Source organism: Ambystoma mexicanum, chromosome 12, assembly GCF_040938575.1.
Source record: "Ambystoma mexicanum isolate Mex_15411 chromosome 12, UKY_AmexF1_1, whole genome shotgun sequence".
Taxonomy (NCBI): domain Eukaryota; kingdom Metazoa; phylum Chordata; class Amphibia; order Caudata; family Ambystomatidae; genus Ambystoma; species Ambystoma mexicanum.
This window is the reverse complement of record NC_090936.1, coordinates 282,363,494-282,389,141: the sequence shown is the minus strand read 5'-3', so window position 1 is coordinate 282,389,141 and position 25,648 is coordinate 282,363,494. Positions and strand designations below refer to the sequence as shown.

At 43.5% G+C, this 25,648-nt stretch overlaps 1 protein-coding gene across 2 annotated transcripts in view; it reads left to right on the top strand.

Annotated features, from left to right (window-relative positions):
- The window catches only part of GYS2 (glycogen synthase 2), a 919,141-nt gene that overhangs the window by 397,275 nt on the left and 496,218 nt on the right, over positions 1-25,648 (top strand). For both annotated transcript variants that reach the window (XM_069628441.1, XM_069628442.1), the window contains one exon: positions 2,066-2,210. In XM_069628441.1, the coding sequence (XP_069484542.1) occupies positions 2,066-2,210 (145 nt within the window). The remainder of the gene's footprint in view (positions 1-2,065; positions 2,211-25,648) is intronic.

The following is a 25,648-nucleotide window of genomic DNA, read 5'->3' as shown; positions in this document are numbered from 1 at the left end:
CAGTAACAGTCAGGAACAAAAAATGTAAAAGGTACTATATTTGTAGACTTATCCTTCAAGCATGTTCTTACAGTAATTCCCTTATGGTCCAGTCACATCATATGAAACATATACATAGGGGAAGACACAAGCTTGAAAGACAGCAATGCTTTCTGTGCATGAAGATAATCAGTAGGATTATCAGCACTTTCTGATAGTTCTGTTTTTTTTTATTACTGTACTTTCCCTGTATATGCTCATATCTGTATACATTGTACTCACACTACTTTCCTTAGGGTCGTATCACATCATATAATACATATACATAGGGGAGGTAGCAGCTTTGAAACAGAGCAATCATTTCTCTGTGTTAAGATATGAACACCTTCTGCTACTACTTCTGCTTTTTTGCTTACTTCACTTTCCCTGTATATACTTATATTTGTATGTGTTGTTGTCTCTTTGTGTTTTGTCTGTAATAATGCAATTATCTAGTAAGGGGTTTCATTAGCTACTTATTACATGTTTCACAGTACGCAAAACTCTAATAAGAAAGCAGTTATCATTTCACTGTTCAACATGGCAAGATTATGAATATTGCACCTCCATCATGTATGCGGCACACAATGCCTATGTTTCTACATGAGTAGCTTAGTATACTGGATAGAACTTCAGAATAGAATGCTATTTATATCAATGCATTGCTTAATGCACTAAGTAGCTCATGATATTTATTCCAATGACCCTTGACACTTTTTTGTCAACATTATAATAACAATCCCTAATACACACTTTTCATGAAAAGTGAATGCACATGTGATGTCATCAGTGATGTCCTCAATGACATTTGTAATGTCATCTTTGATGTCCTGGGTGTTAGTCTTAGCAGTGCACAGTGGTGGCGCAAGTTATGGTTGCTTCGCTTACCATAACTCGCTAATTTCAGGTTTTATTTTTACGGTTTTACTTTGAACCATAACATCCTTTAACAACGTTTTTATTCTGAATGTAAGATATATTTCTAAACTGATGGCTTCATTCATGGAATTATGTGCACAGGAATGGGGGAACTTGCACGCCAAACTGCATGCAAAATCCCGTTTGTTGATTCACGGTATTGAATGCGCTGGATTTTTCCAGGACTTGCGTGGAGTTTGCACAGGCTCGCCACGTCTCTGGAAGCCATCGAGCGCCTTGCGTGGGCGTGGCTTGCACAGAGGACTGGAAAGGGAGCGGAACACAGAAAATGGGGAAGAACATGCCAGAAAGTGGGTGTTCCGAGGTACTGTCCGCAGGCAGTCCCTCGCACGCCTACAATTGCACCAAACGATACGTATTTATGGATACGCCCACGCAGCCTCTTGGTATAGAAATGGCCACGCAAATACGATGATCCCAATGCACCTGAAGGCAGGCGTAAACTCACTTGCAAATAGGGTTTGCATGTCGGATTTCGGGGTGCGTGTGCGCAACCGTGTTTCTGATCGATCTTAGGGGTGCGCGTACACAGTGTAGCGGGGTGCAGGAATGGTTTACAGGGGTTTGCACACAGATTTTCCAAGTTCAACCTGAGTTACACATTTTCATACTCATGTTGTTGGGGTGCCGGCAACAGTTACAGGGGACCCTGCACAGAGTTCCCGAGATGCAGGCCTGCTTATCGGGACCCCAAAGACTGTTTGAAGGGTGAATGTATTCACCCCCAGGGGGGGCACGCAACGGTAGCTTTTCTGGCTGTTTATGCTTTGTGTGGGGCCGTGTCTAGTGCATTCCGGGCACGACTTGCGAATATGGTTACCTTGTGCAGAGCATTCCATGAATATGCAGGGCACGCATTTTTTATTCTGCACGCAGGCTTGCACAGTGTTGAGTGTGGCGTGTGGCTATTGCGGGAGAAATGCTCACTTTTCCATGAATCGGGCTCTAAATATGTAGGATTCCTTTTTGGGTCCCTGAACTATGCAGCTACTGGACTTTGAAACAAGGAAACAGCCCTAAAACATCATATCAATGATAGATGTGCACTATATAAAATACATTCTGGCATTGTCAGTGTGGTATCTAAAGGATGTCTTTTTCTTTACAGTTCAACATTGACAAAGAAGCTGGGGACAGGCAGATCTACCATCGGTACTGCATGGAGCGCGCCGCTGTACACTGTGCCCATGTGTTCACCACTGTCTCTGAGATCACTGGCATCGAGGCAGAGCACATGCTTATGCGGAAAGCTGGTAAGTTTGTTGCAAACTTTTGCATTCAGGTTTCATGTGCCACATGTGTAGTGGATTGTTTTCTAGTGCGTTTACCTTTCCCTGCAAGCATTGTATGACCGATCAGAGACATATAGTCAAATGTTTGGATGTGATTATATCGGTGGAAAAATCATCATTGCCCATGTTTTTTCCATCTGACTAATTAGCCTTCCCAACATATTCTAGGGCCATTAAAAATATTTAAACAAAGCTCCAGTCCTAGAATATGTGAGGAAAGTTCTCGATCCTGGGGGGAAAAAGGAAATGGTCTTCATTCCGAGTTTGGGGGAGTGGCAAAAAAAGTGGTGGTAACAGAGTTACCACCACTTTTACCAATCTGCCGAATCCCGAATTTGGCCTTGAAGTGGAGAATTTATGCTGGAGGTAAATCCTCCACTTTATCACTGAAAAACTGGAAAAATCGGCAGAATTACAACTGCAGAATAATAATCCCCAGCAAAGACTTAAGGTTATTGTGAATTGGGCAATGAGTGTCTCCATTCATATATATTGGCAATATCCTTTCCTCCTTTCATGTAGGTGGGATGTCCCGGGACATGCAAACTGGATCCTGGCATCCACATTATTTTGCCTTTACATTAATGGCGCAACTGAGTCTCTGCTGTCCACTGCAGCCAATGCCCCGGCTTTAGGCAGGGATAAATACTCTGTACTGATGTTTGCTGACGACGCAGTCCTGGTGTCTCTAATCCCTAATGGGCTGAGGAAGCAGGTTGAATTGTTTTTTGCCTTTTGCAAAGTTAATAGTCTTATTGTTAAATGCTCCAAAACCAAATCCATGGTCTTTAAAGCACCCCGAACGAAGGCCACAAAATTAAACATACACATTGTTGGCTCTCTTATTGACCAAGAAACATCTTTCGACTAGCTGGGTATCAGGTTCATGGAAATTGGGCATACAAGGTAGACAAGTCTAACCTAGTCCTAAGTATGTATCGCGCAGCCACAGACAGATTTATGGAAGTTCAAGGAGATTGCACTCTAAGGCCAGCAGTAAATATCTTTCAGCTGCATGCCCAACACGCCATGCTCTACGGTGCTGAAACCTGGGGTCATGTGATGGTCAAAACACTTGAGATCACAGAGAATTGTTTTTTAAAGAACGTGCTGAATTTACCACGGAGTGCCTCGGGTCTCTGTTACATTGGACCAGTGGTTGCAACTAAACCCTTGCTCTAATTGGTCCATAGATGGAGCGCAACACCCCTGATTGAATACATGGAGGTATTACAGGCTGTACTACGGCAAGTAGGAGAGAAGAGCTTGCCCTGGTGGAAGGACGTCACAAAGATATTAAGTTAGTCGGGCTATAAGAACTAATGGACTGACCCCAATAACATAATTCCTAAGGACAAATCTATTTTATTGTCTGAATTCCATTATAGAATTCTGGAAGAGGTTATTTGCAAGAGCCTGTCTTCTGCCTCTCTGGCATTGTACTGGGATTGTAAAAGATCTGTGTGGTATAAACAGTACTTAGATTATTTATTGGCAGGCACACTCTTTTTTTTAAGCTTAGATGTGGTATTCTACCACTGGCTATTCATACCCACCAATGAGGATTTACCCCGACGGACTTCTGTCCACATTGTGAGGGCCTGAGAGAGACAGAGTTTCACTTTATGCTGCTCTGCCCAGTGTACACTAGCCTGAGAAGTCTTTACCCAAGACCAGGTTTTATTGATGTCAGTATTCGTAACTTCATATAAGCTCCAGCATAGCTCAAGCAAGTTATGTCATGAACATTCAATGAGCGGCTCCTATCTCGCTTATTGTATGTTACCAGGATGGTTTCAATTAATACGTTAAAATCTCACCTGACGTCCAGTTTAACCCCTTTCCGTTCGTTATTTTGGATTAATTTGATGACATTGATCACATCGACCTTTGAGATGATTAATTCATTCTTCTTAAGGTAGAAGGATTTAACATAAATGTCAATCCATAGGAAGCACTGTGTTACTACATTGCAGTATTTACAGCACTGGCACTTTGATGTCTTGAGTAAATCTGTATATATCTTATCACTAGCTTATAAAATATGCTACTGTCATATATTATTGTTTTTGCATCATTAGTCCCGTATGGGTAGATCTGATTCTAAAACAAACCGTTCATCCAAATATTATGATGACGGTTTACCAAGGGTAAAGATACATTTGTAAATTATTTTAATGAGATGAGTTATGACTCCCATCAGATATTATTTTCCTTCTTCTTTGAACTATTCCATTTGCGATATAAGATCTTGTAGAACTAGCACTTTATTGTTCTTAAAATGTACATTGTTAATTGTATTATATTGCATTCGCACCTGGAAAGGCAGTCTGACCAATCAGATTCCACCTTTCCCGGGTGCGATTCTGCCTTCACTGCCTGCGGCTGTGGAAAAAAAAAATCAAGAAAAATGGGCGCCGCCATTCAAATCCAATAGGGACTAGGTCCGTTTTTGGATGATGGCAGACATTTTCGAACATGTTTTTAATGGCAGACATCATCCAAAAAGAGACCTACTGTCTTGTCTATATTTATGGTGGCCATTTTATTGACTTTTTTTTCATTCCGATGGGAGCTGTGTTCGTGCTGAGCACATCTTCCATTGAATACAAAAAAATAAAATAACAAAATATTCGCACTTCAGGAAATCCCGGGGTGCAAATAACTTTCACACCCCGCCACCAGGGCCCACCAATGCTCGGGCCGTTAAACACCATGGGGCGTGAAAGTTATATTCATCGTGATGTTGATTTATGATTGATATGTTATTTGTTCTTTTATGGCCATCTGCCAAAATAAAGTATTTGACTTTGTTGTAATTAATTTGTATCAGTTGGGGTCCACCATTCCATGCCCATAAGGGAAAATCAGGTGTAAAACCATCTAGACCAAGAGCTAACCCAAGCCATCCCAGACTGCTCTGCCACATGGATTTTTTTTCAAGATCTGTCAGGGACATGCAGGCAGATGCTTCAGTGACCTTTCTGAAATACTCCATATAGTTAGCTATGAAATGAGAGACAAACATTCCTTTTGCAATGTTATCATCATCATGTCTATTCTGACATCTGATCCCAAAATGTATATCTTCTTTTGCTTCCATCATATGTGTAATTTCAACCTACAGTGCTTCATGTGAATATCCCACTCTATAGGGGAGGCTGTATACGGAACATTTTTCCATTTTGCACATGCTTGTAGTCATAGACTAGTAAGATATTATCCTCTTATCAGAGGTTCCACCAGAGGTGGTCAGCTTTTCAGCCACATGTTCGGGTGATCGTGTCAATGCTCTTTGTCACGAAGATGAGTGAGGCCAGACACAAGTCTGGCAGAAAGCTCAGAATGAATTAATTCTCTTAGGTCAAGAATGTGGATAAAACAACTGCAGATCTTGTAGAATACTCAAAGGTTATTGTGGGGGAAGTTTAAAAATGTTCAAAGTAACAATTCTTTAGTCCTTGTAAAGCTTGGGTCCACATCTCTCCTGGGCGCAACAAAACAGAGGCAGTGAGCAGTGGCAGGTTTATCCAAACAAAACAAAGAACTAGAAAAAAATAAGACTCTCACGCTTCCTTTTGTGGATCCCCTGCGTCCCTCCCAATTGGGCATCAGACTTTCAGCAAAGTGCCAATCTCTACGTATCATAGTCTCCTAGGCCATGTTCTTGTGCAGCTATCTTATGGAGTGGAGGCCGCTATATATACCCTCGGCCTCCTCTTCTCCTTCCCTCATCTCTGTCTGTTTGTTATCCAGGAGTGGTGTGCCGCCAATGACCTCTGCCTTAATGCCAGTAAGACTGAGATCCTACTCATCGCACACCCACTCCCTCCTTCCCTGCAGCACTCTGGTCGGCCTCTCTTGGCCCTCTTCCTGCTCCCACCTGCAAGGCCAAAAACCTTGGGGTCATCTTCGACTCCACACTCTCCTTCTCTCCTCACCTCTCAGATGTCTCTAAGAAATCCCACTACCAGCTGCACCTCCTCAGAGGTATTCTTCCTTTCCTCTTCTTCCCCCAGAAGCTCACCGTCTCCAGAGCCCTGGTTCTCTCTAAACTGGACTATTGCAACAGTCTCTATCTTAATCTGCCTGCCTCTACTCTCCGCCCTCTGCAATTTATCCAAAACAGGACTGAGAGACTTGTCCTTGGCCTCAAGCCCAGGGATCGTATCTCTCCAGGACTGAAATCTCTGCACTGGCCCCTAGTGGCTGTGAGGATTAAGTTCAAAACCCTCTGCATTGTCCACAAGGCCTTCTGGGGCCTGGGGCCGCAATACCTTCAACTCTCTTCCCAAATGCCTTCCTTCTCGGGCTGTTCGCTCATCTGCCTCCAACTCCCTCAGGGTCAGTCGCTTCTCCAAGCAAAAAGTGGGTGGTCAAGCTCTCTCTTCAGCAGGGGCCTCCCTCTGGAACAGCCTTCCTGCCTCCCTGAAACTTGAGGAGAACCATCTCTGGTTCCGGAAACACCTCAAAACCTTCCTCTTTGCTTCTGCTTTCTCTGCCTCTGTCCCCTGCTGAAATTAATGGATGAAACTGCACTGGTTACCTGGCCACCCTTTCTGGTCTTGGGTCCAGGCCAGGCCCCGCTTTTACACACCTGCCCTGCCCCCCTGGCAACCCATCGCACCTGGGGACTGTTTTCTGTATCCCTACAGTCCCCTACCAGCACTTATTCTTCTCTTACCCTGCACTTGCCACCATCTGGCAGCTTTTATTTATCTTAGTTATTCTTCTATCCCTTGCACTGCACTTTTCCACTCCCTCTTCCCCCAGGCACTTGCCCTTCTCTTCTCCCACCCATGAACTTGTACGATCTGAATGACACCTGGCCTAGAAATATTGTTGTCTGTTCCCCACTGTTTCCCCTCCCTTGCCTCGTCGCACCCTGAAACACTTGTGTATGGGCGCGTTATAAATGCCATATCATATATCATATCATATAACTGGAGCCTAATAAGTCTGTAGTGGGAGGCATACTGGATCTGGTCTTGATTCATTCCTTTCTCACGATCTTGGATCCCCAACTCCCTTTCCTCCTAGCTGTCTGCTTTTGAGCTCGTAACTAGGGGGTCTCTTTCTTAACTTCTCTTCTTCTTTGGTGGGCTGTCTGTCTCCTGTTGTAACTCCTCTTGGTTCTGCCATATGCGTGTTACTCCACACCCTTTACTAATCCACCTTATAAATATAAGGTATGTAGTTCCCTCACTCTTAACGATGCTCTTCACCCCCCTCATCCTCACATCTTGTCTTAAGTGATTCATCCTTTTCACCTTTCTTCTGTACCATACAGCCCAAGTACCTGCATCTTCATAACCTCGTTGACTCACCTCTACCACCTTAGCTTCTGTTAACCGCTCCTCCTTAACTGCCTCCACCACCACCAACACCTTCTCCTGGAATCCTCTTGTCTGCCCAGCTTAATTCCTCTTCTGTCTCCTCCTCTTGAGGATCCTCTATACACAGTGCCACATTTGCTCCTTGACCACCTGGTTCTCTCTCCCAAAATACATGGGTCACTCTCACTGACTACCTCTCCAACTTCTGCAGCCTTCCTACTCCTAAACCCCAAGGACTTCCTCTCCCAGCCCCCAACGACGTCCTCTCCCCAGCCCCCAAGATGTCCTCTGCCCAGTCCCAGCCATCAGAGTATTTTCTCTGGCCACCCAGACCCTTCTCAAGATCTTTCTACTATTCACCTACTGTCTCAAAATGATCTCCTCCTGCCTCTCACACCCTTCTTGCATAATCTTCCTTTTTTAGGGTATTTACTCCAATGTCTTGCCTCTCTCTGGCCTAAAATAACTCAATTATGCTTAATTTGGTGCATGGAATGAGTATTGCCAGGTGCTGCCCCTCCCCCAGAGATTGCATACAGTTCTAATGTGGGACTTGGAGTTAGGAAGTCTCTCCCCGTATTGCGGTCCTCTCACTGCTTGCCACACCCTGGCCATGCCCTCAGGGATGACCTCTTTAGCATATTCAGCATTAGATAAATTATGTGTGTGTAAATGTGGAGCCTTTAGGGCAGCGGTCTGCACCCTTTGGCTCTCCACATGTTTTGAACTACAGCTCACATTAGGCCTAGCCAGAACAGTCAATGGTGAGAAATCTTTGGAGTTGTAGTCCAAAATATCTGGCAAGCCACAGGTTGTAAATCCCTGATTTAGGAGTATCTGGTCGTCTGTTTGAGTAGCCCATTCTAGTTGAGGTCAAGCTCTTTCCCTCTGTGTAGTATATCATTTCTGCACCGGCATGATGGAATCCAAGCATGCAGGCACAGCCAGCTTTAGGGAAATGCCGCTCCTTAAATCCCTTAAACTGACAAGAGCTTCCAGAGAGAGATGTGATGACATTTCCTATGATAATGAGTGTACACTTCAAGAAGGATGAGTAAAACATCTCCTATATCTAGGTGTGACACAACTAGGCCCTGGACTGTTACTTGCAAGCTTATGTATCAGAGGTACAGCCTGATTTGGTAGCAAATGTTATGGGACTCAGCATAAGGGGGTCCAGTGCTTGAGTGAAAAACACTGGGGTGCCTCTGATGCCCCCAGCCTCCCACTGTGACCTCCAAAGGCAGGTGTATTTACCTTGAATCCACATCGCTGTTCTGAGCGATGCATAACCTCTTCAGTAGAATATGGAAGTATGCTTGGTTCCTTGGGACTTGTTAGTGTTTGGAAGATGGTTTATAGTTGCAAATTAGGTCGGGGAGGTTGGTGCTGGGAGTGGGATGGGTCGTAGTGGGATGTACCATAGCTTGAGGGGTGTTGAACAAATTGCATTAGAGAATGCCCAATCTGCAGATGTTGTTTAGGGAGAATTAGGCCCCCTTACTTAAGTAGTGGCCCTCGTAATAGTATGCGAACCTCTAGTGCAGGACCAGAGGGCAAGTGACCTACAACTTAGTTACTATCAACATTTTTGTGTTGTTTCTGTGAGTCATGTGTGTTTTGGGGTGGGAGTGTGCTACTGTAGCTGCTTTGTTTTTTTCTTTTGCAAGATAAGAATTTCTAAACAATAAAGCAAATAAGCTTTTTCCTACTCTGCTTACCATGAAAGCATCATGAGGAAGGACACAGATAATAGATTCCAGATTCAAAACAATACATATTATTAACTTAAATGGATGGAAAAAAGGCCTAACCTGCCCTATGCGAAGGTGGGATTTCCCTACCTAAATAAAAGTAAGGAAAGTGTGAGTCAAACTTGGGAATCTGTCTGTGTCCAAAAGCAAGGCTGGCCTTACAACTATAACCATACATTGTGTAGGGATGTCAGCAACCAAAAATTAAACCAATGTTTAATACAAAGTCCTGAGCTTCTTTCAGCTCGCAGCTTATTTTCAACTCCCTTCCCCAAGTATAAAACAGTTCACTGAAGTAAAGTTTCAAAATTCCATTAAAGTTAGAATACAGTAGTCTTTTTAGGCCTCAGGGTCTCCTCCCCAAGTTAGGAACCGGGGTGTCCTGCCCCAAGTTCCAAGTCACATAATTCAAACAGCTTTGAAGTGAAGTGTTCCTCGTCAGAGCTCAGAATGCACTTCTCCAAGCTCCAAATGGCACACTTCAAAAGGAAACACCAAATGTCCTTGTCTTCCACAGTTTAGCTAAACGATGTTGTCAAATACACAAGTTGGATAATTGTGTCTTTTCACACCTTTTGAAAATGTCACTGTAAATTAGTTTTCAGTATCTTTTGGTTGGCTGTACCTTTCAAATCATATTATATTTCAACATATCGTGGTTGGTTTATAATTATATTAATTTTAGCACTTCAATGTAAGATTGTTTTATATGGATTTAAGTTTCCTCTCCTTCTATTGTCTTTCATTTGGTTAGTAGCATAGTGTTAATTCAATTCGAAATTCAATAATTTAGTCTTTAGCTTAGGGTTCATTTTCCCTTCATCTTATGGTTCAAGAATTGTTTGGTTTACTTTAAATCAATAGTTCAATGCGCGGAGTCCCTCGAAAACGTGTTTCTTGCAACACACACAACCTCTCTTATGCAAAATATTCCCCTTTTGTTTAATAGCTGACAAATATAACTAGTTGTTACATTTTAATTAATTTGTTCAGCATTCAGAGACTTTTGAAAACGTGTCCCTGCCACACGCGACCTCTCCGATGCAAAGTATTTCCCTCTGTTAGATAAGGATAATTATAATAGTTCATTTCACTTTAATTGAGCAAATCAATGCTCGCAGACCTTCAAAAACGTGTATCTCGCCACACTAAACCATTTCGATAAAGATTATTTCAGGGAATGCTTAAATTCACACATGCGCCCCAGGTTTCTCTATTATCTGAAACTCTCCATTAACTTTGAAGGTTGGTGCTGCAGTGCACAGCCTTCTTTCTTCAGTGTGAGGGCTCCAGTTCCTGCTCCTCAGACACTCACAGGGTGTTCCTCCACCACAGGGAAATGAGCATGTTGAATAGGAAGGAAAGGGGCAACCTTCCAGCATGGCTTCCTTCACCTTTCCTAGTCTGCTCAAGGGAGTACACACTGCCACGCCACGTTTAAGAGTCTGTTGGTTCCTGCACTCGCCTTCTGGTCCCTCTCCCATCGTTCCCCTTTCCCACTAGGTTGGCCTCCATTTATACACCTGAAGCTCTTTGACAGGCTGCAGGTGTGGATTATCATTCAGCCTCCCTGACTACAATTAAAGAGACATGCCTGACCTTTACTACTCCTAACAGGTATCTTCCTCATCCCAGTACTACAGTGGTAAAAAAGCACAGTCTTCATTGCTCTTTGTCGCCTCTTCTTTGTCACAGTACTGTCAAGTGTCAATGGTGGGGAATTGAGGGGAGCTATCTTACAATAGCCCATATCGGCAACACGGACGACACAGGAGCCTAGCATAAACTGGTTTTATCTGAGGCTACAAAGCCAGGGCAGCAATGTTGAGCCACAAATCGATGAACTGAAGCCCAGAAGCACCCTGGGACATGCCCACTTAACTGGAGAGGGAAGTACTAACTCTGTAACCCACCCGAGCAGCGGCAGTCAAGGTTGCTGGTAGGCGCTGGGGCCAGGTGCCTCAGGGGAAAGACAGCACTGCATAGAGTTGAATGGTGTGGCCCCCGCATGTGGGAATAAAGGAACTGGGACTAAGTTGAACACGCACACAATGGGACTTCTGCTAGAGGCAAGGTAGATATCGCTGGCAGGAAGCAAGTGGGGAGGAAAGTGGTCTCTTGTGATTCTTCCCAGAGTATTTTCACAGTTTCTATGATTTGCGGGTGAGGAGGAGCCTGCTACCTGTCTGACTGTGGGGAGGAATAGCTCTTGTGGTCTGTTGGTAAGCAAGCTACTTCAATATTATTACAATGTTGACTGAGTGCTGATTAATATTGTTTTGGAAGTCCGGCGGTGGCAGAAGGCAGCGGCCACCTAATTGGAGTATAACTGATTATCTGCTTTAACTGCTTAACTGGTTCTTATAAGTCTAAAGCTGTCGAACATTTACTCCATTGATCACAGATTATACTTGGGCAGCCGGGAGCCTAGAAAATTTGAAAGTAGAATTTGGAAATTGGGAAACTCTGTCAACTTGGTTCTTGTCTCCCCAAGCAAGATAGGCTTGCATGGTTTGGCCGTGGTCCCCCCGGCCTCAGGTTTTTCAGGCACTTGACTCTTGGACCATTAAGCAGCTCAGGGGTGGGGGGAAACGGACTAGGCAGTCCCTCAAGCTGGTCAGACATGCCCTGGGTGCTTATCACTGTTTTTCTTTTCTCTCTTGCCTCTGAACGATATTGGGACCAACATGTTTATAAATTCCCAACATTTAATTGCTGCTACCAGCATCTGTTTGGCCTGGCTTGGCCTCCAAGGGCACACATTGATTTCAATTGTATTTCTGTTTTTCGCAACCGAATGATATATAATATTGATTTTATCTTCCAGTATGCAGAGCTTTATGAACTTTTATCTTCAATCTATATTCGGAACTGCTTTTATTGTCGCTTCCATTTTTTTAGGTTGTTGCCTAGTTGCCTTGGCATTGCCTACAGGTTTGCACATATTTGAACAATTTTCACATTTTGTTTAACTCCTGCTTTACCAGACTGATCTGGCCATGCACAAGAATTCTATGTAGGTGCCCTGGTTTGTTGTGGCTTATTTTGGTGGGTGTGTATTAAGAGTGGGACCCACAATGACAAGGCAAGAGATTTGTTCCCTCCTGAGAGCAAAACTAAAAAGAGTAAGCAGAGTCAAAATGGCACCAAGATGCATGGCACTTTTATCTCTCAACAACCCACTCTGAATGAATATTTGAAACAGATGGCAGGGAAAATTGAAGAACGAATTTTGAATACTGAAAGGGCAATTGAATTAGCCTCCAACCACACAGGCGATCTGGAGGGTATATTAACTGTCTCATCAAGTCTTGACTCCAGCACTCATGGGGGGCTCTCTGGTATAAACTTGAGTGGCCCCTCACCTGGGGCTGGTGCAGACCTTTTGTTAAACCAGGCACTGTCTGATCCTGTCTAAAGTAGCGATGGCCCTAGAGAGATGGGTAACGAGAGTAGGGGTTTATTACCCGCATCGCACTCACAGAGGGACGACAGTATGGTCTCAGTATCCAGGTGACTTTAAGATTCTGGAAGAAGCCTTGGATAAGAAACCGGCCCCAGTATTGGATGGTATTTCACTATTAAAAACCCCTTAACTGCCAGGATATTATGCAAGTCTATGCAAAAAGGATGAACATACTCATCCATGGCACTTTAACAAACTCCCTTAACATTTCCCTTACCATTTTAGATGATCTCATTAGAGGGTTGAAGAACAACCTGCTGAATCTTAACTGGGTGGTCTCTGGTAGTAGCAGGGTCTTTTGCAGGGGTGTGGCCTTGGGATCAGTTATTGAGGCACAGGTTAAACCTCAGGGAAGTGCAAAGTCCACAAGGCCAGCAGTAATTGTGCATATTTCTCCCTAGAGTGTTGGAATGCCTGTGAATAGGGCAACCATGTCTAAGGAACCAAAGCAATGTAACCTCATTAAACCGGCATTATATTCAGGTCCAGCTACATTGCGGGTGAACCAGGTAGTTACCCGCTGAAGCCCCCCCACTGGTGGGGGTTATCACTGGCATTCCTATTTTGGCATAAGGGGTGGAGGAGACAACTATCTCACTAATTAAAAAAAGAGCTAATTGGATTAATACCCACTCATCTGGCATGAAGATCAATCCACATGGCATCTTGATGGCCAGAAGAGCTTTGTGGGTTGGCAGCATGGTTAAACAGGGAGAGGGTGACTGCGTGATTGTCACAGAAGTAACACCAGCTATACTGGATTATTTGGTCTCTGCCCTGGATCCTAGCTGGTAACATGAAGGGCTCAAATAGACAAATTCATTGCCTTGGTTGCCTTTTATCCCGTGCATATTGTTCCTCTAAGTTCATAGCGGGATCACTGGGAGGTGGTGGGAGGATGGGTAGGGGCTAGCTGTCTACCTAGTGCAGGTTTAAGGTGGAGGGGTGTCTGTAATGGGAGTTGGCCAGTGCTTACATCAGGTATTGCATTGCCTTACCGTCCTTGTTCATTGTGGTCCTCCTGGAAGCTGAAGTCTCAGCCGGCCGCCATCTTTTCTACCAAGATGATGTTCCGCTTATCCACTCAGAAGCGATCGAGCACTCTAGTCGTTCAGGCTCTCTCACACTGGCTGTTTGAATTCATGGTTATTACTGAATGCCTGTAGTGAGTGCTTCACATCTCAACGCTTGCTATTCCTTGTATCTTGCTTGTGTTCCTCTCTGTGCCCTCCAATCCCCCTCCTCCATCCTTGCTTACCTGGTTCCCTTCTTCCATTCCAGCGCTTCTGACAGCTCTTCCTTGCTGTGCTCTTGGTTGCCATCCCGGGATTCCGGTCCTCTCTCGCTGCTTTCCCGTCATCTCCATTCTCCATGGATCTTTGCTCCTTTCATGTGGCTCGCAGGTTTTTTCCTCCCTCTGAAGGTTTTTTCTCTGTTTTAGCAGTCCCTCCAGGGATCACCACACCTGAATTACACATACCGTGCACGGTGGCGTCTAACGAGGTTCGCCCTTATCTACATGAATCACGCATAAAAAAGAAAACACTCAAAGGGAAGGATCCAGGCAAGTCCTCTCACAAGAAGCCACAAGTGAGCCATACCAGAGATACTGCTGAGCATGACAGTTTGAGACGCCAGCTGAATATTAAACCTGTGGGAATGCATCCAGTACAGGACCTGTTGTGTGTGGCATGCAGGAGTTGTCAACCGAGATGCAAGCCCTTAAGGCAGAAAATTCCACCTTGCGACACTTGGTTCTTTCTAGTGATGCCCTGGCTCAGGAGAGCCCGTCTTTGGGGGCTCCCCTTGAAAAATACAATGGCTCTCCAAGGAGACTACGAGCCTTCCTGGATTCCTGTTCAGTCCACTTCACCTTCAAACCCTATTTCTACTCCACTGACAGAGGCAAGGTGGGCTTTATCGTCTCTCATTTGACCGATAACGCTCTTTCCTGGGCTACCCCATTGGTCTCCTCCGGTGATCCCAAACTGGACAATTATGCAGCCTTTTTGGCATCTTTCAAGACCATGTTTGGCTGTCCTGATGTAGTGTTTACAGCCCAAGAAAAGTTGCTCGAATTCCAGCAAGGATCCCAGGACATGTTGACACCTGTCCTGGGACAGCAAGGTTCAAGCAGCTTGCTAAGGATGCACACTGGTCTGTCAATGCTTGTTTTTCCCTCTTTCGGAAAGGTCAGAATGAAGACATAAACAATGAGTTGTAAGTCCTGACAGCTTTCAGGCTCTTTTTGATTTGGCTATGCAAATACATTTTCGACTCCAAGAAAGAAAGGTTGAAAAGAGGAGGCTCGGCTTAGCAAATTCACGGCCTATACCTGTGTTCACTACTCCTCATGAGCAACCGATGGCCTCCTGCGTAGATTAGGAACCGATGCAGATGGGTTCCCTTCGAGGTCCATTAACTTCAGTAGAGGACTTGCTGGTTGGAGTCGGGTAAGGACATGTTTGTACTGTGCCACATATAAGCATTTGGACATGTATGTACTGTGCCACATATAAGCATTTGGTATGCGACTGCCCGATTGTTCCACCGCAGCGTTCGTGAAACGCCACGTCCCGTTCCTACGAGGAGCCAGGAATTGGAGGACGATAATAGCTCCTACTTTTCCACTACTTTTGAAACTCGATTACATACACCTTAGTGGTGCTTCCTGTGATCCTACTGTCTGAGGGAGAAGATCTTCTCACGGTCCATGCCTTGGTGCACTGTGGTGCTATGGGCCTTTTTATGGATGAGGAGTGGGCAAGGCTAAACAGTGTTCCTCATGAGGAAAGAGACCAGATACAGACCTTTGAAGAAATCGATGGAAGGCCACTATCGTCTGGCCCAATAACTCAAAGATCCAAGCCACTACAATTGTCGATCAACAATCATCATAAACAGCTTTGCTTTGACATCATAAAGGTGACCCACTACCCGGTGGTGTTGGGCATGCCCTGGTTGCAGAGACATAATCCGTACATCAATTGGTGTGGGATCCTTGTTTTTGTATTCTGAGTATTGTTTAACTCAGGCCAGAACTCGTTCAGAATGTCTCCTTCGAAAATTCCTGTGATGGAAAGGTTTCTCTTTACAATAACAATCATGTACCAGGTGAATACCATGAGTTTGCGGATGTATTCTCAGATTCTCTCGAGAAAAGCCTTCCTCCTCATCGTCCTGTGGACTGTTCCAAAGAAACCCATGAAAGCGATTTAATAACTTTTGGAGGATGCTTATCCTTTCAGTGCCTGAAAAGGCATCCTTAAAGGAATATCTTGACATCCATATAAAAAATGGTTTAATCAGTCCCTAGCTGGAGCTTCACTCTTTTTCTGTAAATACTCACAGAAACCGGAAATGCCCAAAAGTCCTCAGGGAAAGCAGAAAATCTGTTTAGAATGGTAATGGAATAGTCCACTGTGAGCCTCCTCTGAGAGGGCGACCTTCCCTATGAAATACCACCCCATCCGAGCTAAGAAGATGCGGACGGGATAGAGGTTCAGCTGGAACAGCAAAATACCACCAGGTATTCACCAGTCTGAAAAGAAATGAGGGACAGTGTTAGTACAGGAGCAGTAAAATAATTATTACGTCAAGAGGGACTAACCTGAGTTTGCTGGGAATCAACTTTAAATGTTAAATGGAAAGATAAAAGTAGGTGATATGAACTCTCTTTTTGATGTTTTTTCATGGGACTCTTTGATTGGGGTAGAAGCACAATAATTAGGAGGTTGGAATGAGGTAGGGTAAAAGGGAGGGGTAGTTAATATGGTTAGTAAGGACATGTTTTCCCATACGGAAAAAGGACGCTCTAATGGGAACAGAAGTATAATGATAAGCACAAAGGCGTCCAAAGTTCAAAGCACTCTGTAATTGAATGAATACTTCATCAGAGGAGGGAAAATCCAGTAGGAATAGGTTTATACAAAATGTGTCAAAGAACCAGATAAAGTGCCAGCAAACAGTATAAAAATCTAATCCAGAAAATAGGGTTTTATTACCAAAGCTGAGGTCGAAAACACAGGAGGATCACTGGAGAGGCACCAAGTTAGTAGAAAGGCAGGATTCGGTAACCAAGCAGCAAAACTGTGAACGAGAAGCTAAGGATCAAGGAAGCCGGGAGCTAACTTTAATCAGAATCGCTCGACTAGTGAAATGCAAGCCTTTTTATACTTCCGGGATGTGTGTGTTCCCAGATGATGTGGGTGTGTGCGACGTTGGACTGCGTCACGCAACCATGGCAACAGGAGCGGAATGCAATGGGAGGAGAAGGCTGGGCCGTCTGAGGCCGTGACGTTCCCGCAGGCACCATGGCAAACGCCAGGAGCGCCGGAGAAGGACCTCGGGCCCCCTCTGCCTCAGAAAATGACAGCGATGAAAGCTGGGAACCGGAGCAGTAACAGTATCCTCCCCCAAAGGAAACCACACCCCTTTAGCAGCGTGAAAGTAGGCCAATAGAACAAGACCATGGCCCTCATTAGGACCCTGGCGGTAAGGGGTTTGCGCCAGCGTTAGCTGCGCCGACCCCTTACCGCCAACTACGAGTTCCCATAGCGCCATGGTCATTTTTCCGCCCGCTTTTTCGGGCGTAAAAATCCATGGCGCTATGGGACCTCGGTGTTAATTACGCCACCGTAGTGTACGGTGGCGTAATTAACACCTTCCCCACTCCCATTGAGCCCTATGGGGCCGAAATGGGAATGGGGAAGGGTAAATGGGTCAATGGGGACTTACCGCCCCGCCGACCTCGGAATGGGGCGGTAAGTCCGCCATCCGCCATGGCGTAAAGGGACTTTGCGCCATGGCGGAAAAGTCCGCCGACGGCGGAAAAAATCCGCCAGGGTCCTAATGAGGGCCCATGAATATTACCATGAACATTACCAAGGGGTTCCCAAGACCGCTCCTCCAGACCATAACCCTTTCAGCCTATTAGATAGAACTGTTTGCCTCTCTGCATCTTCTTGTCCAAAATAGCTTTAACCTCGTATTCCTAATCACCATCCACCACAACTGGGTGAAGGTGAATTGAAAATTGGCTAGTGGCCAAACATGGCTTCAGCAGAGAAACGTGGAACACTACATGCCAAGTACTAGGAAATCGTAAGCGTAATGCAACAGGGTTGGGACCAACGAAACTTGGCATAAGTTTACGCGTACCATGCAATTTCAGGTTCTTGGTAGATAACCAAACCCTCATTCCCAGACGATAGACAGGAGCAGGGATGCAGTGAAGATCCGCGTATTTCTTGGCACGGTTCTGTGCTTGCACCAGCTGTTCCCTGATGGAACCATGTAAGGTCACAAGATCTCTAACGGAAGTGCAACCAGCAGGATTTTCAGTGAGAAAAGGTGATTCAAGAGGGATTGAACATGGTGTTGGCCATATAAGACATACAAAGCAGAGGAACCAGTAGAGGAATGGATAGAATTATTATAGGCAAACTCAGCTGAGAAAAGGACAGTTAACCAAGTCTCTTGGTACTGTAGACAAAGACAGCGCAGGTACTGATCCAACGTGGCATTAAGCCTCTCAGTTTGCTCATCAGTTTGAGGATGATAAGCACTGGAATACCGATCCTCGATGCCAAAGGAGGACGTCAGGGCCTGTCAGAAACATGAAGTGAACTGTGTCCCCCTGTCGGAGATGATAATAGAAGGCAACCTGAAGAAACAGAATACATGTTTTAAAAAGAGATATGCTGGAATAGGAGCAGTAGGCACCCCAATGCAGGGTACAAAAATAGCCAATTTAGTTAAGTAATCAATTACTACCCATATGGTATCATAATCATGGATCGGTGGAAGCTCTACTATGAAGCCATGTATGCCATATACCAAGGCTTGTGAGGGACAGGAAGAGGATGCAAGAGGCTGACTGGTTTCTGTCTCTGTGTTTTACATTGAGCACAAACGGAACAAGTTGCGATATAATCAACAACGTACCTTGACGTGGAAGGCCACGAGGACCATCTGCATAGTAGTTGCAGTGTCTTAGTCTTCCCGGGGTGAACTGCTATGAGTGAGTTGTGGCACCATCGCATGGCACATAGACAGGATTCCAGATCGGTAATGTATATTTCATCTTGAATGTATGGTAAACCATTGATAACATGTGTGTTGATTTCACTCACTTTTTCGGGATGAGGAAGTACCAAGCTGTGGTCTTGTCCCTAAGTGAACTGTGTGGTGTACAGCCGCAAGCCACTTGGCGGGGTAACAAGAAGCGTTGTGCCATACTTGAGGAGGAACCATCAGTCCCACGGTGAGAGAGAGAATCTGCCTTAGCATGGAGAACTGCAGGCCTGTCAGTAACAACAAAATCAAAAAGGGAAAAAAGAAAATGCCAGCGTGCTTGCCTGGCAGATGAACACCCCACCGATTTCAAGGTAAACAGGTTTTGGTGGTCCGTAAAGACTGTAACTTTATGGCGTGCGCCGAACTAATGATGACGCCACCCCTTGTACGCATCTTTTATAGCAGAAGTTTGCATTCAGTGACAATATATTCCGTTCAGGATCTGTGAGCTTACACGAATAGAAAGCCACAGGATGGACAGCGCCAGTACCAGGGCATGTTTGGGAAAGGACAGCTCCAACAGCTACATCAGAAGCATCTGCTTCCAGTGTGAACGGTTGCATAGGGTCGGGATGTTGTAAGATAGGAGCAGAAGTAAATGCTGACTTAAGTCGCTGGAAAGCTTCCTGAGTGTCCGGGTTCCACTTAAAAAGTGACTTAGGACTCATCAGGGTGGTTAAGAGAGTAACAATGGAGGAAAAAGAATGAATAAACTTCATATAAAAGTTTGTAAAACCAAGAAATTACTGTACGCTTTCAATGAGGAAGGAACTGACCATTCAAATACCACCTTCACTTTGGAGTGGCACATATTGACCCCTTTGTCACCAAAAAGTCGACATCAGTGGCGTGGAAGACGATGTTCCCTTAGTCGCTGTAAAACCAAACTGACATGTTTGATGTGCTGTTCGACTGAGTCTGAAAAGATCAGGGTTTTGTCTAGATAGATGACCACATACTTGTCTGCAATGTCTCAAAAAATGTCATTCATGATGTACTGAAAGGTGGCAGGAGCGTTACATAGCCCGAAAGGCATAAGCTGGTATTCGAACAAGCCATAACATGTCTTAAATGCAGTTTTCCACTCATCCCCTTTTCTATGAGTACTACGTTATAGGTGCCTCTCAAGTCCAGTTTAGTAAAGATGATAGAGGAACCCAGCTGACCCAATAAGACAGTGATAAGAGGAAGCGGCTAGTGACTTTTTACCATTATGGCATTCAGGGCTCTGTAATCGATACAGGCCCTTAGGTGTCCTTCCTTTTTGGGCACGAAAAACAAAGGAGAGGCAGCGGGGGACCTGGAAAGATGGATAAATCTGTTAGCAAGGGCCGAATCCAGATATTATTTGAGAATTGTATCGGCCTTTATTGTGAGTGAATACACTTGACCAGAAGGGATCTTAGAACCAGGAAGAAAGTCAATTGGTCAGTCATAAGTCTGGTGAGGGGGCAACTGTTCGGCCACGCCTTTAACAAAGACATCCAGATAATCGCTGTAATGGGTAGGGATGGTGGCATCAGTAAACCTAATCATGCCCCCGATCGAGGAAAACGCTTTAAGAAAGGCCACACAGGGAACACCAGGAAAAGCAATATCAGCACTGAAACATGAATCCCGATAATGCGCTGATTAGAAGGAGACCTTTCGAGTAACCCAGTCTTTGTGTGGGTTATGTTGTTGTAACCAGGGAATCCCCAAAATATCCTTGTATTGAGGGGCCACAATGAGGTCAAAAGACAGTTGCTTGAGATGCCCATTGGTAGTCATAATTACAACAGGAGTTTGTTCAACTGCAACCCTGAAATCAGAGCGTACCATCCAGATAAGAAAGGACAAAGGCTGCTTTAGTGGTTGCATCTGGAAACGAGGCAGGATGGCTGAAGAAATGAAGTTTGCACTGATTCATAAAGGTACGATAGGTTTTTGGATCACCCTGGAATCTTTCCAGAAGAGTAACATAGAAAGAATCTAGACTAAGGGCACCTTTCTCTATGAAGTATGTATAGGGTAATATGTAGCATTCTATATAAAGTACAGAAAGTAAAGTCAAGGTGTAGAGGAGAAAGCCAAGTCATGGCACATGGATCCTATAACAACATGAAAAAAGGAAGGGTTCCCAACATTGGGAACTCAGGTCCCTTGCACACTAAATGTGCCCGAAAAGGCCTAATGGTATTGAGCAGATTTTGATAGCACTAAATATAATAAAGTGTCAATAGCAAATAGTATATGATCATCCAATAGTAAACAACACATTTAGACTTCCAATTCAAAATCACACAATTTGTGTTTTAATCTTCAAACAAAAAGGAGCTGAAGCCAAAACGTTTCGAGAAACAATTCCCTTCTTCAGGAGTGTTGCATATCTACAGATTCTGAAAATCATCATAAAGAGCCATTAAGGATAATGTCCCCTCGAAATGATATCAATCTAATAAACACTTTTTCAAAGATTACAAATTAATGAAGTAAGCTTGGTCAATCACCTCTTGTCTTCAGTGACTTGATTCAAATGTCGCAAGTAGCACGATATTCCCGATAACATTAATCTGCCTCTGGATAGAGGATGGAGGGATAGTGGGAGTGAAACCCTGTAGGTAAATGGGAGGCTGTAATGCGTCTAAATTCTGACAATCCTGTTAGTGTATCATGCCAAAAATATCAAAAACTTACCAAAATCCATCACTATCAGTCATTTCTCAAATTGTCCTAATGTGTGAAGGTACATCATCCCAGTGGTATTAATAGTGTAAGCAAGGCAAACCCTAAACACAGAAGTTGCCAATGTTTAATCACCAAAAAGGGTCATACCTAATCACAACTGTTTTCACATATATTAAAACTCAAATTGGCCTTAAGGTATAAGGTGCCAGTTACTCCTCACAGGATGTTTGACCTAGATGTCCACAAGTGCATCTTACCGCCTATGAATGTTTCTCCCCAAGCTGATACCATGAATCTCAGGGTGTGGTCCTCACTAGTTTAAGGAAGGCATCTATAAATAAAAGGAATGTCCTATTAGTCCACTATAGCCTCACATTCTATATGAAATCTAACAGCTAGGTAGACTTCTTACCTGCAGCACCTTGTCAAAGCATGTAAATGCAAATTCGCGGCAAAATTGCTGCAACAATTACAACAAAATGGTGGCCATAATATGCACAACATTGTGAGTGACTGATGACATCACATATAACGTGATGCGATTATGTCATCACGTCACGTGCACCATGCCGCAATCACGACAAAGAGTGTAATGACAAAGCAACAGGGTAATAGTGTATGTTGGAATAAGTTATGGGCAGTAACTCTCAATGAGGACGTCAACCCAACTAGGAGTGCTAAAACTGTATCTCTTTAAATAGTAACTTACCTAGAACATAAATCAGTGAATGCAACTGCATGGTCATATTTGAAGTGGCTAGAGGGTCAGGACATTTCTTATTCCAAAATTCCCCATGTTGTATGTGTCCCAGTTAGTTTGAAGGTTAATTCGAGGTCATTGACCAAGCATACCCCTTACATTTGCCATAATCACTATCTTGCAAACATGGGCTGCACATAATGACAATTAATGCCCCATGGGAACTGATGACTTAATAATTAAATGCATGGATATATTCATCATGAGGTATTTGTTACCTCAAACTCAGTCCAAAAGTATGAAAACCTGTGGGTATGCAAGAGCGTAAGGCATATTAACTATTAATAAACCAAATAATCCACCCACAAAGTCAAGATTAAGAAGACAATATTTGCCAACGTTTAGCATAGATCAAAATAGGTAAAAATGAACTATGCTCTGCAACAGTTATTCGAAATAAATGTAAATCTCAGCATTCTGATGCAATCTTAGGCAATGTATAAGTAGTTAAATTAATCTGCGGTCTAAATTGCATGGCTAGTTCAAATGTCTAAATTAGGAAAAATAACAGAGTTTTAGGAGCTAGTCCATCATCACTACAACATGGTGTCAGAGAGTTGTTACAGTCTCACAATAAGCATATCCATGGTTACAGTTATATGTACATTAAGTACCGAAATGAGTATAAACCTCAACATTCCGATGCAATCCAATGCAATGTGTACTCAGTTAAATAACCATGCAGTCTAATTTGCTTGGCTAGTTAAAATGTATTAACTTGAAGAGGAAACATATGATCCCAAAACATTTTGGGAACTAAACCTTCATTACATTAAAAATTATATCGGAGAGCCGTGTTTTAGTCTCACAATAGGGATATCTATGGTTACCGTTAGAACCTATCATATTTGGTATTTTATGGGCATCTAACAATATACCTGTAATGTCTAGAAATAATGATTCCTTCACAGAACGGGGCCCAGGTAAAAGTCTGCATTCAACCCTAATGGATAAACTGAGTCAAGCTGGTGTATCCAGAAAAGTTCCCGCTGGGTCACATTTCTCTGGAGGTTAGCCCCACGGGGGTGCGGATGAACTACTTTCAAGATATTAAATGTCACCGGAGCAATCGTGTGTTTCATTTCCAAGAAATGTCTGCAGACAGGGGATCTGATATTAGCTGTCCTGACATTGGACTTCTGTTCTGTTCACCTATCCTTCGCCTTCATCAATGTTTTGGCCTACATAGTGCTTCCCACATAGGCATCTCAAGGCATAAATTCCATTGTGAGTCTCACATGTGGCATAATGTTTCAACCTTATTTTTTTTCCCAGAGCTCGGATGTCTCACATAATCCATAATTCCTTTTTATTATGTTTGAGCAATGTTGACAATTAAGGCATGGCAGTCTTTCTACCTTGATTTTCTGCAACGTTTTCCACATAAGGAAGAATGAGTTAAAAGACCAATTCAAAGTGTCTCTAAAGTCGTTACCTCACTTGTACGCCAGCATCAGAGGTTCTGGAAAAAGATGAGATGGGGGTCAAGCCGTACGAGGCTCACATTTTTCTTAAATGATCCTAGAAACTTGGTGACTTTGTGTAGAATAACGTAGTGTATGGATCATTCTAGATCTGTTATACTTTGTTCTGTTTTGTCCGTTTTAAAGTATTTACATGTATATGTACTGTTCATGAATAGTTATTAAAGTCTTAAAGTAACTATATAGGTATATTTCTATATATATTTTTTTTAAATGTTTTAGCCGGTTCTACTGAGGATACATGCGCAGCTATGCACAGCAACGACTGGGGGGAGTGGGTAACCAGCATGTGTGAAATGAAGCAATAGAACATCAGTATCCTTCGATGTGGCAACGCATCTTTGCGCCAGCCAATGATTTCATGTACTGAAGTTCCACGCCTACACGTTATACGCGCCAACAAATGAGCCAATCACACATTGCGAACTATGGATGCGAGTATGCCCATGCCTTTTGACGTAGCCAACGTGTATGAATAAGCCAATGGGACATCCAATTTTCCTTTGTCTTGTGATTTGTTTAGTTTGTCTATTTTTATTTTTTTATTTTACTTTTTTGTTTTCTTTTTTTACTTTTTCTTTTTTTGCAGCATTCTTTTTCATGTTGTCATTTTTATTCTTTTATATTTTCCTCCTTGGTTGGACATTGGAGCATGTCCGACCATGACAGTAGGAGCAGTGAGGATGTCATCATCTGGGTGGAAAATCCTTCACCACCAATGAAGGAGCACACACGCATGAAGAAAACTGCAGACAGTTGGCGCTTCTTTAAAGTGAAGGAACACCACTCGAGGAAAGAGGTGGAGGAGATACTGTGCACCTTCTGCAACAAGACTCTATGTCGTGGGCCTTCCAATATTCTGTCTCAAAGTCTGGGAACATCGATAATGATTAACCATCTGTTGAGAGTCCACTGGGACGCTGTCGATTATGAATATCGTAAAGTCCATAAACATCACAAAAGAAAAATGCATCGGCCATTCCTTTTATAGATGAAGATTCTCACTACCTGAAGAACCTCCACCCACCAGTACAGCAACAACGCCAAGAGAAAATTAAGTCTCAACATAATCAGCCGTGGTTTCCCTGACTACTCTGTTACCGACACCTGACCTTTCCAGGATGCAAGTCATGTGTAAAGGATGCTATGAATGTGTAGTCGAGGTAGATGACAGAATTGAGCAATGGCTAAAGTTAATTGCTGAACATCACATTACCTGTCGTGCTTAGTACTTTTTTTACGTGGAAGTTTTCCCCCCTTTTTTCTAAAACATAAAAATACAAAATAAAAAAAAGTTTGATTTAATTTTAATTCCCTTTGTTAAATGTTTCATCCTTATATATTTTCCTCCTCCATTCCACCCACCGCTTTCCATCCCCCAAAATGGCTCTTTTAAGGGCCACCATTTATGTTAGAAAAATAGATAAAATTAAACAGACTGCAAATACATTACAATATCTATTGTTATTTATTTTATGCAGTTTCAGTACTCAAAATTGTCAATTGTTGCCTGTAGCCATGGTTGTCAGAGCCACAATTAAAAGCTCTTCAGTTATTGCTCACCTTAGCCGTGCAAAGAAAACCTACTATTCATTGGCTAATAGCGTAACCGCAGCTAGAAATAATATTTAAAAAATGAACAATTCTTCATATGTGCATATATATATTACACATATATAGGTATCCAAAGTCTTACTGAATACCTTTCTATGTCCTTGCTTCTTTCTTACATATATGAACTCTGGAAAAAAGAAATGTAGTTAATGTAATGGCGAATGCCATTTATACCATGGAAAAAAGAAATGTAGTTAATGTAATGGCGAATGCCATTTATACCATGCACTATCACCACTG